At 45.8% G+C, this 16,230-nt stretch overlaps 2 protein-coding genes across 2 annotated transcripts in view; both read right to left on the reverse strand.

The window, feature by feature from the left end:
* The window catches only part of RAD21L1 (RAD21 cohesin complex component like 1), a 28,318-nt gene extending 28,164 nt beyond the window's left edge, over positions 1-154 (reverse strand). The window contains exon 1 of the mRNA XM_030915766.1: positions 95-154. The gene's annotated coding sequence lies outside the window, so the exon portion shown is untranslated. The remainder of the gene's footprint in view (positions 1-94) is intronic.
* A 10,718-nt stretch (positions 155-10,872) lies between these two features.
* C13H20orf202 (chromosome 13 C20orf202 homolog) lies at positions 10,873-15,688 on the reverse strand. The gene is made up of 2 exons (XM_010361302.1): positions 15,497-15,688; positions 10,873-12,281 (listed from the first exon to the last, which is right to left on the reverse strand). Exons 1-2 carry the CDS (start codon positions 15,629-15,631, stop codon positions 12,048-12,050), a joined length of 369 nt encoding a protein of 122 aa, XP_010359604.1. The 5' UTR covers positions 15,632-15,688; the 3' UTR covers positions 10,873-12,047.
* Positions 15,689-16,230: the final 542 nt, after the last annotated feature.

The following is a 16,230-nucleotide window of genomic DNA, read 5'->3' on the forward strand; positions in this document are numbered from 1 at the left end:
CTTGGCGCCGCGAGCTAACGGGACGGTGAGGCGCCGGGGCCGGGTGCGTGTGGGGATGTGGGTGGTGGCGGCTCCCATCTCCCAGCCCGCCTACAGCCCCCGGGGTCCGGCCGGCCTCTCAGGCTGCGCCCTACTTTCAAAGCCTGGTCTGAGGGGTGGCGCGCCAGAGCAGGGGGCTGCGAGGAGTGGCCAGGTCAGCGTTTCGGGTCCGTGGCTCCGGGTTCTTGGCGCCGCTGGGCGTCTGCAATGCGCGGCAGGCGCGGGGCGGGGCGTGGAGAAGGCGGGGCAATGGGCGACGGGTGGGACTGACAGGGGATGGGGCGGGGCAGTGGGCGAGGGGCGGGGCATGCAGGGGATGGAGAGGGACGTACAGGGCGTGTGGAGGGGCGTGGAGGGGGGGTCATGGAGGGGCGGGGCGGGGCAACGGCTGAGGGACGGGCGGCAGGGGGCGGGGAGGGGAGGCAGGGGGCGGGGAGGGGCGGGGAGGGGCGGGGCTGAGGGACTGGGTGCAGCGGCTGCGGCAGCTGGGGGCTAGGACAGAGTTAGGGCAGTGCGCTAGACTGGAGCGGACCGGGACTGAGAGGCACGAGGGCGCGGGGCGTTGGTGGGGACAGTGGACGGGGCAGGAGGGATAGAGGCAGACAGTGAGCAAGGCGCACCGGTCCTAGCGCGCAGTCTCCGGCTTTGTCCTGGCGCTCGGACCCGAGACACCTGTGCAGGGGCATGACAGCGACGCGGCCTGGGCCCCGTAGTCCTGTTGTGAAAGGTGATCCTTCTGGCTGATCTCTGAACATCCCTGATGCAGTCCAGTCTGTTCTCTTCCACTTACTAGCTGGAGGTCACTGGAGAAATTCTTTAATCCCTTGAACCTCAGATTTTCTCATCTGTAAAGTGAAAATAATAAAAATACTTGTGCCGTAGGGTACTGTAAGAAATAAATAAAATGAACCATGTAAAGAGCCAAGCAATAATAAGTGCTCTACAAATATTAGCTATTATTATTATTATTAAAAAGATTATTCACATTGACCTGCCCTTTGGGGACAGCAAATATTTTCCAGCCTGGAATATCAGTTCTCAGTAGCCAAAGCCAAGTGCTAGAACCTGAGAAAAATCCTGCAAGAGTATCAGGATGCAAAGCTCGTTTCCTCTCTTGAGTTTGATAGTAAATGCTAATAAATCTTGGAGCGGCAATGCCATCCAATATAAGGTTATTGACAAGGTTCAGGCTCCTGGCTGGGCATTTTCATGGGTTTTCTCATTTACTTTTCAAACAGTCTCACAAGGCAGTTATTGGTTTTCCCTCTTTTGAATAAGGAAAGGGCTGGGGAAAAAAATAGCAACCTGTCTAGGGTCACGTGGTTGGGAACTGTAGAGACAGGATTCAAATTGAAGTTTAGCTCCCAATTTCTGACCTCAGGAAATGGGGTCACGGCAACCATTCAAGAGGATGTCTGGGAGACACCCTTGGTGCCACCCTCATGTCTACTTTAATGCCAACCCATCAGCAAGCCCATCACTCCACCTTCAAATATGACTTTAATCTATCCCTTCTCAAGATCTCCACCCACTCCACCCTAGTCTAAGCCACCTCTCTCCTGGAAAAGCTCCAACCTCCTGATCGGTCTCCTTCCTGTCACTCGCCTCCCTAAAGATCATTCTCTACACCAGGGGTTCCCAACCCCGGGTGGGAACAGGGCCGCATAGCAGGAGGTGAGCAGCGGGCGAGCGAACCTCACCGCCTGAGCTTCGCCTCCTGTCACATCAGCCTAGGCATTAGATTCTCACAGGAGCGCGAAACCTATTGTGAACTGCGCATGCGAGGGATCTAGGTTGCGCGCTCCTCACGAAACTCTCATGACCCCCCGCCCACCCAGCTTGTGGAATAATTGTCTTTCACAGAACTAGTCCCTGATGCCAAAAAGGTTGGAGACCGCTGCTCCACACTGAAGCCAGACGGGTCTTTGAAAAATATAGATCATGGACGGGTGTGGTGGCTCACGCCTGTAATCCCAGCACTTTCGGAGACGAAGGCAGGCGGATCACCTGAGGCCAGGAGTTCCAGACAAGCCTGGCCAACATGGCGAAACCCCGTCTTACCACTAAAAATACAAAAATTAGCCGGGAGTGGTGATGCGTGCGTGTAATCCCAGCTACTCGGGAGGTTGAGGCAGGAAAATCGCTTGAACCGGGGAAGCAGAGATTGCAGTGAGCGGAGTATGGGTCACTGCACTCCAGCCTGGACAACAGAGAGACTGTCTCAAAATATAGATCAAATCCTATTAAGAGCTGTAGGGTCCAGCCCTACTTGACTTAGTGGGTATTCTCCCCGTGTGCGGAGGCAAGAGATTGTAATAAATAAAGACACAAGACAAAGACATAAAGAGAAAACAGTTGGGCCTGGGGGACCACTACCATCAAGATGCAGAGACCGGTAGTGGCCCCGAACGGCTGAGCTCGCTGATTTTCATTGCATACAAGACAAGGGGGCAGGGTAACAAGGGTGCATTTTCTAAGTGATTGACAAGGTGAAGCAAGTCACCTGATTACAGGATAGGGGGCCCTTCCCTTTTAGGTAGCAGGAAGCAGAGAGAGAAGGCAGCATACATCAGCATTTTCTTTTCTGCACTTATAAGAAAGATCAAAGACTTTAAGACTTTTACTATTTCTTCTACCACTATCTACTGTGAACTTCAAAGAGGAACCAGGAGTGCGGGAGGAGCATGAAAGTGGACAAGGAGCGTGACCATTGAAGCACTGCACCACAGGGAGGGGTTTAGGCCTTGGGATGACTATGGGCAGACCTGGATAATATCCAGCCTTCCACAAGAAGCTGGTGGAGCAGAGTGTTCCCTGACTCCTCCAAGGAAAGGAGACACCCTTTCGCAGTCTGCTAAGTAAGGGGTGCCTTCCCAGACACTGGCATTACTGCTTGACCAAGGAGCCCTCAAGTGGCCCTTATGCAGGCGTGACAGAAGGCTCACCTCTTGCCTTCTAGGTCACTTCTCACAATGTCCCTTCAGCACCTGTTCCTATACCCGCTGGTTATTCCTAGGTTATATTTGTAATGCAACAAAGAGTAATATTAAAAGCTAATGATTAATAATGTTTATAATAATGATTGGTAATGGTTTATGATCATCTCTGTCTAATTTGTATTATGACTATTCTTATTCTAACTATTTTCTTTATTATACTGAAACAGTTTGTGCCTTCAGTCTCTTGCCTCGGCGCCTAGGTAATCCTCCACCCACAACCAGCGGGTTTCCCTTTTAAAGCGTTTTAAGCCTTCCTGTTGTTCTTAGAAAAAAACTCAAACTTCCTCCTAATAACTACAAGGCCCTACATGGTCTCCCTCTTACTTGTAATTCTGGCTTCACTTCATGTGGGTGGATTTACCTTAACAATTAGGAATCGTCAGTTTCAGGACGCTCACTTGCAAGGCCTCCTCCAAAGCCCTGGGAGAAGCATAGCAGTGTTTTCACATGGGCGTGTGTTTTTGTAAAGTTTTCGAAAATAAGATATTTTATCATGATCTTTGAAGATGGATGTCTCTTTCCACTTTAACTCTCTCTCTGTCACACTGTGTGGGTGGCAATGAAGTAGCTGAAGGGTGCGGCTGAGGCAGAGCTGAGTTACATGTACACTTAATACAGGTTCAGAGGGATCTATTTATGTGGTCTACAGTCACTTTGATCTATAGTCAAGTCATTGCTATCTATCTTAGTTGGGAATGGCTTCCAGGAACACATCTATGGCCCACCATACTGACTCATCCTGCACTGTGACACGAAGGTACAGGGCCATAAATCGTTTTAAAGCATAGCATCAGGAGTACGTATGTATTGGATAAGAAACAAAATTTGAAACATACAGAGTCAGAAACTAGTCTGCAAGAATTCTTCCAATCATCAGACATATTAAACTATTAGCAGAGGATTTGGTTCTCATCAAAGCCCAGTTAAAGCAGAAGTTCTTTCCTGTCTGTCTACCTGAAATCTATCTGACAACACAACATATGCAATTATAAGTGCACTGCACATTTTTTCTTCCTTTCTAATAGGAATTGCACAAACTAGAAGATATCAGAGTGTCATTTATGTTCATAGAGCACAAACAGGCGACAGTGCTGTAAACAGCTAGTATATGCATGTGGGAAGCTGCATATTTATGATCTCATTGTATTGGCTCATGTCTTCTTTGGCCATCTCTGCCTTCGCGATGTCAGGTGCTCACAGATGAACTAGCCTGCACATCATAACAAAAGTAGTGATTCATTAAGAGAAATAGATACATTTCAAATCAAAGTGTCAGGGAAACGGGAGCATAGGAGAGCCAGGGTCACACCATTTTAAAATTGACTCTATCGTAAAACTAGCAAGACCCATTCCTGGCCAGTTATGACCCATGTGCATAGATGTTTACAGTTGAGAAAACAAAGACACCTGCAAGGACATACTCCTACAACAACAGAAAGTCCAGATGTCCCAGTATCCATAACAATATGTGCTCTCAAGATAATTATAGTCATCTTGATGAATATTTTTGATTGTAGTCATTTTGATGGATGTATACACTAAAATGCCAAGGATAACTTTCTTTAAATCAACAAAGTACTAAATTTTGTCATGCTGTTAGTCCACCCACATGTAGACATATCTTAATCTTTATATAGATACATGCCCTCTATAAGAAAAACTTAAAGATGAGGTATTTCTCCTCTTGCTTTCTGAGGACGCCCTACTCTATAACTGAGTAGCTTTCACTAAAACTACTTCTTCTCAGTGCCCTCTGCGACTCTCCTTGAATTTCTTCCTGTGCGAGATCTAAGAACTCTCTCGGGGTCTGGATCAAGACCCCATTTTCCGGCAACAAAAGTAATTAATAGACTTAGATTGTTTGGTAATCTAAGTAATTAAAAGGAGTGAATCATATAAATACATTGGGAAAGTTTTAATTTCTCAATTATTTAACATGAAATACTGACATACAGGAAGAAAATGTAGAACTCCTAATACACCCCTACAATAGGGACAGCAACAATAAATTGGATAACGTACCATCCCCTCAAATACTATTTAAAATTAGTCACTTTACAAGAAGGCTTACAGCTCATATATAAAAGGAACGTAGAGGTTTCCCCAAAATTGACAATAATCCCAAAAATATACATGGCATTTTTTACAACGTTTAAATTGTTTAAAGTACCACACAAAAAAATTAATCTTGTAGAGGACAGACTGAATTATTTCCACAGTCTCTTTGAAGAAAATAAAATAACAAAATTGTTATCATCACTAGATGATCAAAGAGACACAGAAAAAAAGTAGAGAAAAATTATTATAGAGCCATATCATGCAGCTAATATTGTGCTATTTTCCTAGATTTTATGTTTTGTGATTTTTGCCAGCTAAAGTTTATTTCATCTCTCATTATTAAAAAAAATCTCTTTCTAGCCTAATTCTGTATTTCTGACTTTGCATTCTTTCTCTTAGGGTATGTGATTGATAGTCTAAATTGTATAAGCTTCAGGCCCCACAAACCTGGACTTGCTCCCTCCCGTTCCCCCGGCTTCCTGGGTTCCAGCCATATTAGATACCCTGTGTGCCCATTGCTTGTGAAAGTGCTGCACACAGGAGTGCCAGAAACATATTTGTAAATGAATGAATGAACGACTCAAAAACTGGAATGCGGACTATTAACCACACGAAAACATAAATTTTGTCTGTTTTATTTGTTGCGACATTCTCACATCCAGAACAGTGCTTGACACACAGCAGGTGCACATTAAGTATTTTTTAAAATGAATCCAAGCCTGATCAACTGCAGACAATGTTTCTTTCCATTCTCTCCAGTTATTCCCAGTTTGTTACAACGCATTTTCCAACATCCTCTCCACAGCTCTGAGAGGTGTCATTTTAATTTTAGAGTTAAGGATAAGTGGAGGATCAGAAAAGGAGGCCCCAGATCACTCTGTCCGTGGCAGAGCTAAAGTTCAAACGCAGATATCTGGGGCCAGCAAGCCTCTTGGTCCATGGTCCTCCCAATAGGATGCCCCACAATGGGAAAGCTGATAGGGAGCCAGGCTCGCAACCCGGAACGGGCTGATTCACAGAATAATTGCTCTGTATGGACACTAGGTGGCGCCCACACACAGCGTAATTACCCTAGTCCGCTGGCGCACGTACGAAATCTAAACACATTTGTCAGAAGCTCAAGTTTGAAACTTCAGTTTCATCTGTTTGCAATTGTCCTGCTTTTGCTTCCTTGGGTCACAATTTTCTCCGCTGTCAAATGGAAATATTAACACGTACTCACTGGTCAGGTCTGTTACAATGCCTGTGCATTGTAGGTGTTCAACAAAGATAAACTCTTCTGACAGCCACCAAGGTAATCTGCAGCTATGTGAGATTCTGCTTAGCCCTGCACATTGGCCAGAGAATGCTTTCCAGAAGCAATGAGAGGGAAATTCCCTTTTGTTGATCACCTACTGTGGTAAACTGAAAAATGGCCTCCACGTCCTAATCTTTATATGTTACCTTATAGGGAAAGAAAGGCAGGTGAAAGTCTTTAGAGATGTGATTAAGAATCTTGACATGCAGAGATTATCCGGTGTTATCCAGGTGCCCTAATTACAATTATGTGATTCCTTATAAGAGGTAGATTGAGGGAGATTTAACACTCACAGAGCAAAAGGCTATAAGAAGACAGAGACAGAAACTGAAGTTATGCAGCCTAAGTCAAGGACTACCAGCAGCCACGAGACGCTGGAAGAGGTGAGGAAGGAATTCTCTGTTAGAGTCAGCAGGGAGTATAGTCTGACCAACACCTTGATTTTGGTCCAGTGAAACTGACCTCAGCCCAGTGAAATAAGAGCTGTCCCCATGACCTGGGGAGGGTTTGGGCAAAACAAAACAGAGTGGCAGAGACAGGACAGAACTGGGGCTCAAGATATGCTGGGAGCAGGGATGGGTAAGCATTATTGGGGTCGCCAGATTCTGTGTCTTCTTACTTACTAGAGAGATAACAGAGGTATTGTTCTAGAGTTGCCTTCACACACATTAGAGATTGTCTTGCACCAGACCCTGCCAGAAGGAGGGAGTAGGGATCCTATGAGCCTGACATCACTGCTTCTTCTCTTCATGGCACCCCTCCCCTACTGTGGCTGATCAGAAGAGCAACATCATATCATAGTAAGAGCTCTGCTTAGACAGGAGATAGACCTGAGATTCAGTACCACTACTGCCATTTACTCATTGTGCTTTTTCTTGGGCAACTTAGCTCAACTGAACTTCAGTTCTTTCATCCATAAAATGGAGTTTTAATATCATCCTTGCAGAGATGTTGAGTGTGTTTAGTGCAATAAGATCTTTACAGTGCCTTGTGTGGTGCTGGTAGTTAGGGCAGATGATTGATAATGACGATGAATAGCTTACATGACACATAGTTGTTAGATGACAAGCACTGTTGTGTTTTCCATGTATTAACTCATTTATTCCTCACAAAAACTCCAGGAGATAGGCAATACTATTTTCCCCATTCTACAGATGATAAAACCAAGGCATAGAGAGTTTAATGACTTGCCCAAGGGCACACAATCAGTATATTGTAGAGCTGGGATTTGAACACAGGCAATGAGGCTCCAGGCTGTATTTACAATCACTAAACTATCTTGACTTTAAAAATGGTAGCTATCGGACAGGCGCAGTGGCTCACGCCTGTAATCCCAGCACTTTGGGAGGCCAAGGCGGACAGATCACCTGAGGTCAGGAATTTGAGACCAGTCTGACCAACACGGAGAAACCCTGTCTCTACCAAAAATACAATATTAGCTGGGCGTGGTGGCGCATGCCTGTAATTCCAGCTACTTGGGAGGCAGAGGCAGGAGAATTGCTTGAACATAGGTGGTAGTGGTTGTGGTGAGCTGAGATCGTGCCATTGCATACCAGCCTGGGCAACAAGAGCGAAACTCCATGTCAAAGAAAAAAAAAAAAAAGGTAAAGGTACTGTCTATTGTGGCACTATTTACAGCAGCAAAGACATGGAACCAACCCAAATGCACATCAATGATAGACTGGATAAAGAAAATGTGGTACATATACACAGTGGAGTGCTATGCAGCCAGAAAATCAAATGAGATCATGTCCTTTGCAGGGACATGGATGAAGCTAGAAGCCATCATCCTCAGCAAACTAACACAGGAACAGAAAACCAAACACTGCATGTTCTCATTCGTAACTGGGAGTTAAACAGTGAGAATACATGGGTGCAGGGAGGGGAATAACACACACCGGAGCCAGTCGGTGGTGGGGGGCAAGGGGAGGGAGAGTATTAGGACAAATAGCTAATGCACACGGGGCTCAAAACCTAGATGACAGGTTGATAGGTGCAGTACACCACCATGGCACATATATACCTACGTAACAAACCTACACGTTCTGTACTTGTATCCTGGAACTTGAGTAAAATAAAATAAAATAAAATAAAATAAAATAAAATAAAATGGTAGCTGTCATTATTAATAATAATTGCTAAGATTTACTGAGCACTGCTTATGTGCCAGGAACATGTTGACTCATTGCATTTGCTCAATAGTCCTATGCGGTAATTTCTATTATCCCCACTTTCTAGAAGAACAAACTGAAGCACAGAAAACTTATGTTATATGCCCAAGGTTAGAGAGCTGATAAGATGCAGATCTAGTATTCAAACCCAGGCAGCCTGATGTCAAAGTCCTCCCTTTTAATTACCTATGTATGATGATGGGTGTCAAAAGTTAAGCTGACCAGATTCCCTCTCTATAAACTGTGCCTTAAAGAAATAGGAGAGTAAAATCTTTAGCAGTGGGAGTGGACCTGAAAAGATGCAGAAAGACCAGAAAGTAAAGCCCAACCCTTGACACAATACTATGAGGAAGCCTGGCCACCTGGAGGGTCACGTATAGGCGTTCCAGCTGACAGCCTCAGCTAAGGCCAGCATCACCTGCCAGAGGGGAACAAATCAGCCTTTGAGATACCACCTGACTGCAATCATTTGAGACCCAAAGCCAAGAACCGCTCAGCTGAGCCCAGAACTATGGGAAACATAATTTACAACAATAATAAATGGCTGTTGCAATAATAAAGGGATTGCTGTGTTTAAGTTTGGAGGCAGTTTGTTACACACCAATATACACCACAACACATGGGCTCCGTAAGGTGTCACAGCTGACCCAGGACTGGAAGCTGGCTCTCATGTAAAGGTGTGAGAGATTAGATCATTTCTAATCAGTCACAGTATAAGTAAGCCCTGCCTTGCCTGCCCTGACCCACTCTAGGTTTCACATCTTGAACCATTCTTCTTGCTCCTAAATTTTTAGTTTCTGACCTCATGAATCCTTTTTCCATCTCTGTGCCCTCCTCTCCTCATCCTGGATGCCAGACTTAGGTGTGCAGTCCTGTTTTTGCTACCTTAACAGAGAAAACCCTGGATTTTCCTGAGACCAAGATCCACATGCTCCCTCTGGTGCTCACTTTCCTGCATGGCCATGATTTCCAACCCAGCCCTCCAGGACCAACGCTGAAGATGTCATTTCCATTCCAACTCTTTGTCCAGCATCTGGGCTCAGCCTTGGCTTTCTCTGACGCAGGATCAGGAAGCGAACATTGGTTCCGAATGTAGGGTCTTGGAGAACAACAAATATCCCACCAGAAGGGCAGGTTCCGGGGCTCTAGATCTATCTTCCCAGATTGTAGATGGAGGGGTTGGCAGGGGTTTTTGGTCTTTGGGCCCAAATGTGGAAAGCAGGGAGAGACAGAGGGTGATAGTGATTAGCATTGGGCATGGGAGACCAATGTCATTTCTACTTTACATGGCCAGGCAGATATCTCTCAAGATGATAGTGGCTAGTCAGCTTGTCCATTTGTAACAGTCATAGTTTCACAAGTCAGAACATAATCATGCAGCAATAATAAGGTGCCATTCATTAGCCTTTCCAGTGTAACCAAGAATGGTTACAGTGGCAATTGGTAATAACGGCAAAAAGCTGTGTCAGTCTGGGACAGGTAGGAGACAGAAACCACACCAGTTATTTTAACACAGAAAATTTAATATAAAGAATTGCTAACTAGGTATAAAGTTGTTAACTGGGTGACTGAAAGGTTATAAAAAGAACTTTAAGGTAGAAATTGCAGGAAGCATCTGCCACCTCCAGGCCTGAGGGAACAAAGAAAAGAGGCAGAAACTATCAAAACTTTAAAACTTAGAGGAGGAATTCCCTGGAGCTTAAATTCAGCTATCTGAGAAAGGAACTCAGCTCAGCTGGGGCTGGTGTCGCTGAGCTCAGGGAAGGGCCAGGTAGGTAAGGCAGGGACCCACACTTCAAGGGAAGAGGGACTGACATCTGAAGCTAATGTCTCTGAGCTCCTGGAAGGGGCCCAGGGAGTCTGGAACTGGGATCCTGGAGAAGTCTGGTGCTTCATGAAGGAACTGCTGCCTGTAGTGAAGAAACATTGCTGGGGGATGCTCATAAGAACAGGAGGCCCACAGGGAAACAAGAAGAAGGAGCAAGTCCCTTTTCTCTCCTCTAGACTTGTAGTCTAACTCCACCCTGTATATTGGCAAAGCCTAATAAACTCTAGCAGGGAGCAGCTGGTAACACCAAAAGGTAGTTTGCAGGAACCCAGCCCCAGCATCACAGAGCAGCTATCATTTATATTATCAAATATAAAAATCACAGGTGGATCTGACTACAAGCATTATTCTTAGAATGCACCCCCTCCACTCTGCCTCTACATGCAATCGATTTACTTTTTCAAAGTCATAAAAACAATGTCCTAGCAACACACAGGTAGATTTTCAAAAACAAAAAGGCCTACTAATCATCAGACCATCTTAACACCATGACTTTCTTATTTTCACATTTTCTGTTTTAGTCTTTCTTATAGGCAGATGTAATTTTTCAGTTATGACTGCAGCACCCCACAAAACTGAGTGTCTCTGCTATATCACAAGCCTGGTTGCCTGCTGTTATGGAGGTTGTTGTCACAAACCCTCATTGAATGAAATGCCATTTCCTTATTGATTTCTCCTCTGTGATTCTTTGAACATCTGGATCGTATTCCTCAGGACCATTCTAGCTGCAAATAAGGGAAACTGCTCAAATCAGCTTAAACAAAAACAAATTGATGTGTGTGGCTGTGGTGGGGGGTGAAATTGACTGGCTTTGGTCACTGGAAAGAGTGCAGGAGTAACTCACAAAACTAGGAACTAAAACCAGGGATCAAAAAGAGCCAGCGCTCTTCCTCTCTGTCCAACTGCTGTGGAGCCCTCTCTCTACTTCTCTTTGGAGATTAGCCTCTTTCCTTTCTACTGCAGACAGTTCTTCTTTACCTGGTAGGAACATGGCCACCAGCAGCCTCAGTCTTCTAAGTGTAATAGAAAGAGCATCCAGGTAGCAATCTCAGGGAAGGTCGGTGATTGGCTCTGTTGGTTCACATGCCCATCCATTGGGCCAATCATCTTTTTAGGGCAACCATGAATTATATCATTGGCCAGGCCTGGTAATATACCCGTGCTTATGGCCAGGGTGTTTACAGGGCTTAATATGTTATCAGATGAAGGGGAATGGGAAGGCTTCCTGGGAAGACAGAAAACAGCCACTAAGTCACTACACAGGGTTTGGAATTTTCACCATGGCAACACTTGGTAAACATTACTGCACATCTAGTTCTTTGTTTTAACAATTGCCTTGTGAGAAATTTCCAAGGATAGGGTTACTGCCATGGTGCTTGCCAGAGCACTAGAGCACATTTGTGTTTTCCGTTGAAAAGTGTGTTCACATCCAATACCTTATGTGTGCCTCACCAAGAAATCCCAAGTGACAGAAAAAGAACCAGAGACACAGAGAAGTTGAGTGACAGATTCAGGGACGCACAGCAGATGAGGGCAGAAGTGAACCCAGAGCCCTGGCTTTCTGATTCCCATTCCAACACTCTGCCCCTAAAACATCACAGTGAAAGGTTAGACTAATGGTGAGAGTGTTAAAGCGCAGTGTCATCTCTGTCCAGTTAAGGGAGAGAGCTTCGTCTGCTCTCTTCTCCTCGGAGGAGCTGGGCCAGACTCCTTGAGCAAACAGGCTGGCAGCCCCTGCCTTCAGAGCCTGCTCGAGCTCTGATGGGGGATGTCCCTCCGCTGGACCTGGTGTCCTCCCAGTGGGCGCTGTCAGCACGCAGCTCCTCCAGGACACTGTGAAGATGCCTCAGTGTGAGCAGGAGCCTCTGGTCTTGAATCTGCATCTCAGACTAGGAGAGAGAAGGAGCCTGTGAAGGGATGCGCGGAGCCCTGGATGTTTCCCCATCAAGCCCCTTCCCTCTCTGTCTCATCAGAGACAAGCCCACTTGTGATTCGCACAACCTCACAGAAGCTGTATCCACCAATGCCTCAGTTTCTTGCTCTGCAAAGCAGAAAGCAAATTGCTTACTTTTCAAGGCTTTCATGAGGACTGAATGAATTTGCCCATGGGAAAATTCTTTCAAGGGGTCAGCGAGGTCAAAACTACTTTGATTACAATACTAAGATATTATTTTCCTTTTTTTGCTTTCATTTTCTTGTGAGCATACCGTGGAGTTTTCCAGAAGCTAATGACATGTAATATCTCAACAGACTGAATGCAGGAGCCACTATGAGAATCCAGCTGTGTTCTATTAAGACAGACATTAAAGCAATTTGCAACAATGTAAAATGGGGCTACTCTTCCCACTAAATATTTGCTTTGAAAAATACAGTGATTTTGAATGAGTAATGTTTTATTAACATATTATGAGTTTGTTATTATTTTAGAATGCATTAGTAAATATATTAAAATGTCTCAGCTTTGGCTTCTAATTCAGTCAGTATTGTTCTATATAACTCACATAAACAAAAGCTTTTTGGTGGCCTTAATAATTTTCTGGGCATAAAGGGGTCCTAAGACCCAAAAGTTTCAGAACTGCTGCATTACAACTATACTATCATCTTCAACCAGTTCCATTCTTTCTCCCATTTTTCCCTGGGAAAATTTTTCCAATACATTTTCTCTCTTTTTCTTTCTGTTTATTTGTTTATTTATTTTTGAGGCAGGGTCTCACTCTGTTGCCCAGGCTGGAGTGCAGTGGGGCGATAACAGCTCACTGCAGCCTTGAGCTCCTGCCTCAACTGATCCTCCCACCTCAGCCTCCCGAGTAGCTGGGACTCCAGGTGCACACCACCACGCCCGGCTAAATTTTGTACTTTTTGTAGAGGCAGGGTCTTGCCCTGTTGCTCAGGCTGGTCTCAGACTCCTGGGCTCATGCGATCCTCCCAACTCAGCTCCTAAAATTTGCTTTCTCTTTAAAAATGCTAAAATTCTATTTTCTGACTAAGTAATCCTTCATACATGATAGAAAACTTAAAAGCTACAAAAGGACATATATTTAAAAGTCTCTCCCACCCACCTTACTTTATCCCTCAACTCAACCATCCTTCCCCAGAGGCAACCACCGCAAATGCTTCCGTTTTCCTTCCGAAGCTGGTCGGGGCAACACATGGTTAGATATACAGATTCTCAGCCTCTCTCTTTCTCTGTCTCTCTTTGCAAGAGATACTTATGAACATTATTTCCCCACTAAAAATAGTGTTTTCATTTTTGTGACAAGCTGATTACAAGTGAGACGACCAAGTCTGCATCCTCTACCCAAGCATGAGTAACACTGCCAAGAGAATAGGTAGCTAGAAAGAGAGACTTGAGGCCGGGCACAGTGGCTCTCATCTGTAATCCCAGCACTTTGAGAGGCTGAGGTGGGCAGATTGCCTGAGGTCAGGAGTTCGAGACCAACCTGGCCAACATAGTGAAACCTGGTCTCTACTAAAACTACAAAAAAATTAACCAGCCATGGTGGCATGCGCCTGTAATTCCAGCTACTGGGGAGGCCGAGGCAGGGGAATCACTTGAACCCAGAAGGCAGAGGTTGTAGTGAGCCAAGATCGCACCACTGCACTCCAGCCTGGGCGACAGTGAGGTTCTGTCTCAAAAAAAAAAAAGGAAAGACGTGAAGTAAAGGTGTAGTTGGCCTCCCTCAGAACACTGGGACAACTCAGGCTGCAGAGCGAGTGGTCCTGGGCCCATTTTTTTCCTCAGAAAACATTCACTCTGTGTTTTCTCAATTTTAGGGTTTTCCTCCTGCACATATTTTTGTCCAACCTTCAGCACCATTTCTGGGTATGTGACTGTAAGACCACAATGTGGTTCCCAGCACGGAGGTGATGTTGAGGCACCCAGGCACCCACAGTTTCAGGGAGCATAAGGAAGACAGCTGCCCAGTGCTGGATGCCTGCTGACTGTGGGAAGCTGCAGTCCCTGCCGCTGGAATCCCCTGGTCTCATGAGAAGCCCTACTGGGTCAGCCCTTCTTCTGGGGTGATGAAAGGGTTGGGTCCCAGCTGACCTGTTGCCTGGCAACCCAGAAAGGTCATTTTCAGACAATCCTGTCTCTCTCCAGAATGAGAAGTGGGTGTATAGAGAAACAAACCTCTTCTGAGGTTTCCTGAACTGCCTCCTCTCTCCTGGCAGGTGTCCCCACACACTTGGGGGCACTCCTCTTTTTCCGGACTTGGAGAAAATATCGTAATGAAAGGTTCCTGAGCAGCAACCACGGGACCAAGTAACATAATACAGGTTCAGAAGAGTTAGTGCTCCATGGGGGAGGCCCTTGCCAATGGGAAATGAGAGACAGGAATGTGCTGGGCAGATGAATTTCCTCTCGTTCTCTCTCCCCCAGTGTGCAGTTCCTCCTTCAACCCCTGCAGAACATCTCAGCTGCTGAGACACCCACTGGGCCTCCTTGAGGCGCCTTCTGAAGCCGTAGGCCGCTTGGTAATACAATGTCTGGCGTAATTGCCTGGCATAGCATTGGCCTCTGCTGCCGCACCCTATGTTCCTCCCTATCACCACCCTGGGCTTGTACTTCCAAATAAAGTGCTGGTTTCTCAATCCTTGTCCAAGCCTCTGTTTTCTAGAGGACCCAGGCTAAGACATTGGGTGTGCGCATGTCCATCTGGGTCAGGGTTATAATAGCCAACATCAATGTGCCAGGTATTCGTTAAGAGGATTACAAGCATCTCTTCAGTGAATCCTTACAATACCCCATACGATATTGGTAGTAGTGTTATTCCCATTTTGTGATAAGGAAACTGAGGCTCAAAGAGGTAAGGTCCCTGCTAGAGCCACACAGCAGCAGAGCTGGGCACACACTGATGACTCAGTGTCTTTCTAAAACCAGTCTGGCCAGCACCACACCCAGTGCCTCCTATGTAGGCCATGACCTACTTATCCCCGCACCTGAGATCACAATTGTGCATTGTGTGGCAGGTCCCAGAGGGGAGACTGCAGGGTCCATACCGTAGCCTGCAGCCTCTGCCCCAGGGGGGACCCGGGAGGGAAAACCAGAGATCCTTGGAAAATATGTGGTCGGGGCATCAAGGAAAAGAAATGAAAACCTTACCAGCTCCTTTCTCAGCCACTCCAGGGTCTGCGCAAGACTCGGGCTGGGCTCTTCCGCTGTTTTCATCTCTGTGTCCTTGGGAGTGACCTTGACACTGACCTGGTTCTGTGCCTGAGGGATCTTTGACTTGTACATTCCCCCAGCTCCTTCAGACTGGCAGCAGGTTCTGGCCAAAACACTAAAGATGAAGTCAATGAGAGCAGGAAGTAGCTCACATTGAAAAATATAATTTGACTTTTTTTTTTTTTTAAAGGGCTTTAGTGCTCTAAACAGAACAAGGAGGAAGGGAGGGAGACCATTAGGGGTCCAAGTACCTTGGTGCCTGCTGGTTCCAGAAGCGAAGAATATGTGATGCCAACAGGATCACAGAGACTGCAAAGCTTTAAATGGCAACAATAATGATTATTAGGAAAATAGGCACTCTTTTCTAAGGGGTTGCTTTGTGCTTTACATATAAAGTATGTATATGTCTCATTTGGCATATACCTCCACCGGTGTCCCAAGTCCCTGTCCTCATTTACGTATCTATAGAGTCTAGATAAAGGGAAAAGCTCACTTTCCAAGTTCCCTTGTTTCTGGAATCCCCATGTGACCCATTTCCAGCAAATGAGATCAAAGCAGCAATTTGCTGTTAGGCTTCCAGAAAAACTTTTACCTTCCTAATAAAAGGGAAAATGTCACTGCTGCTTCCCTTTTGCTCCTATTTTCTCCCTTTTCCCTCTGCCTTGAATGTG

This window comes from Rhinopithecus roxellana, chromosome 13 (assembly GCF_007565055.1).
Source record: "Rhinopithecus roxellana isolate Shanxi Qingling chromosome 13, ASM756505v1, whole genome shotgun sequence".
Classification (NCBI taxonomy): domain Eukaryota; kingdom Metazoa; phylum Chordata; class Mammalia; order Primates; family Cercopithecidae; genus Rhinopithecus; species Rhinopithecus roxellana.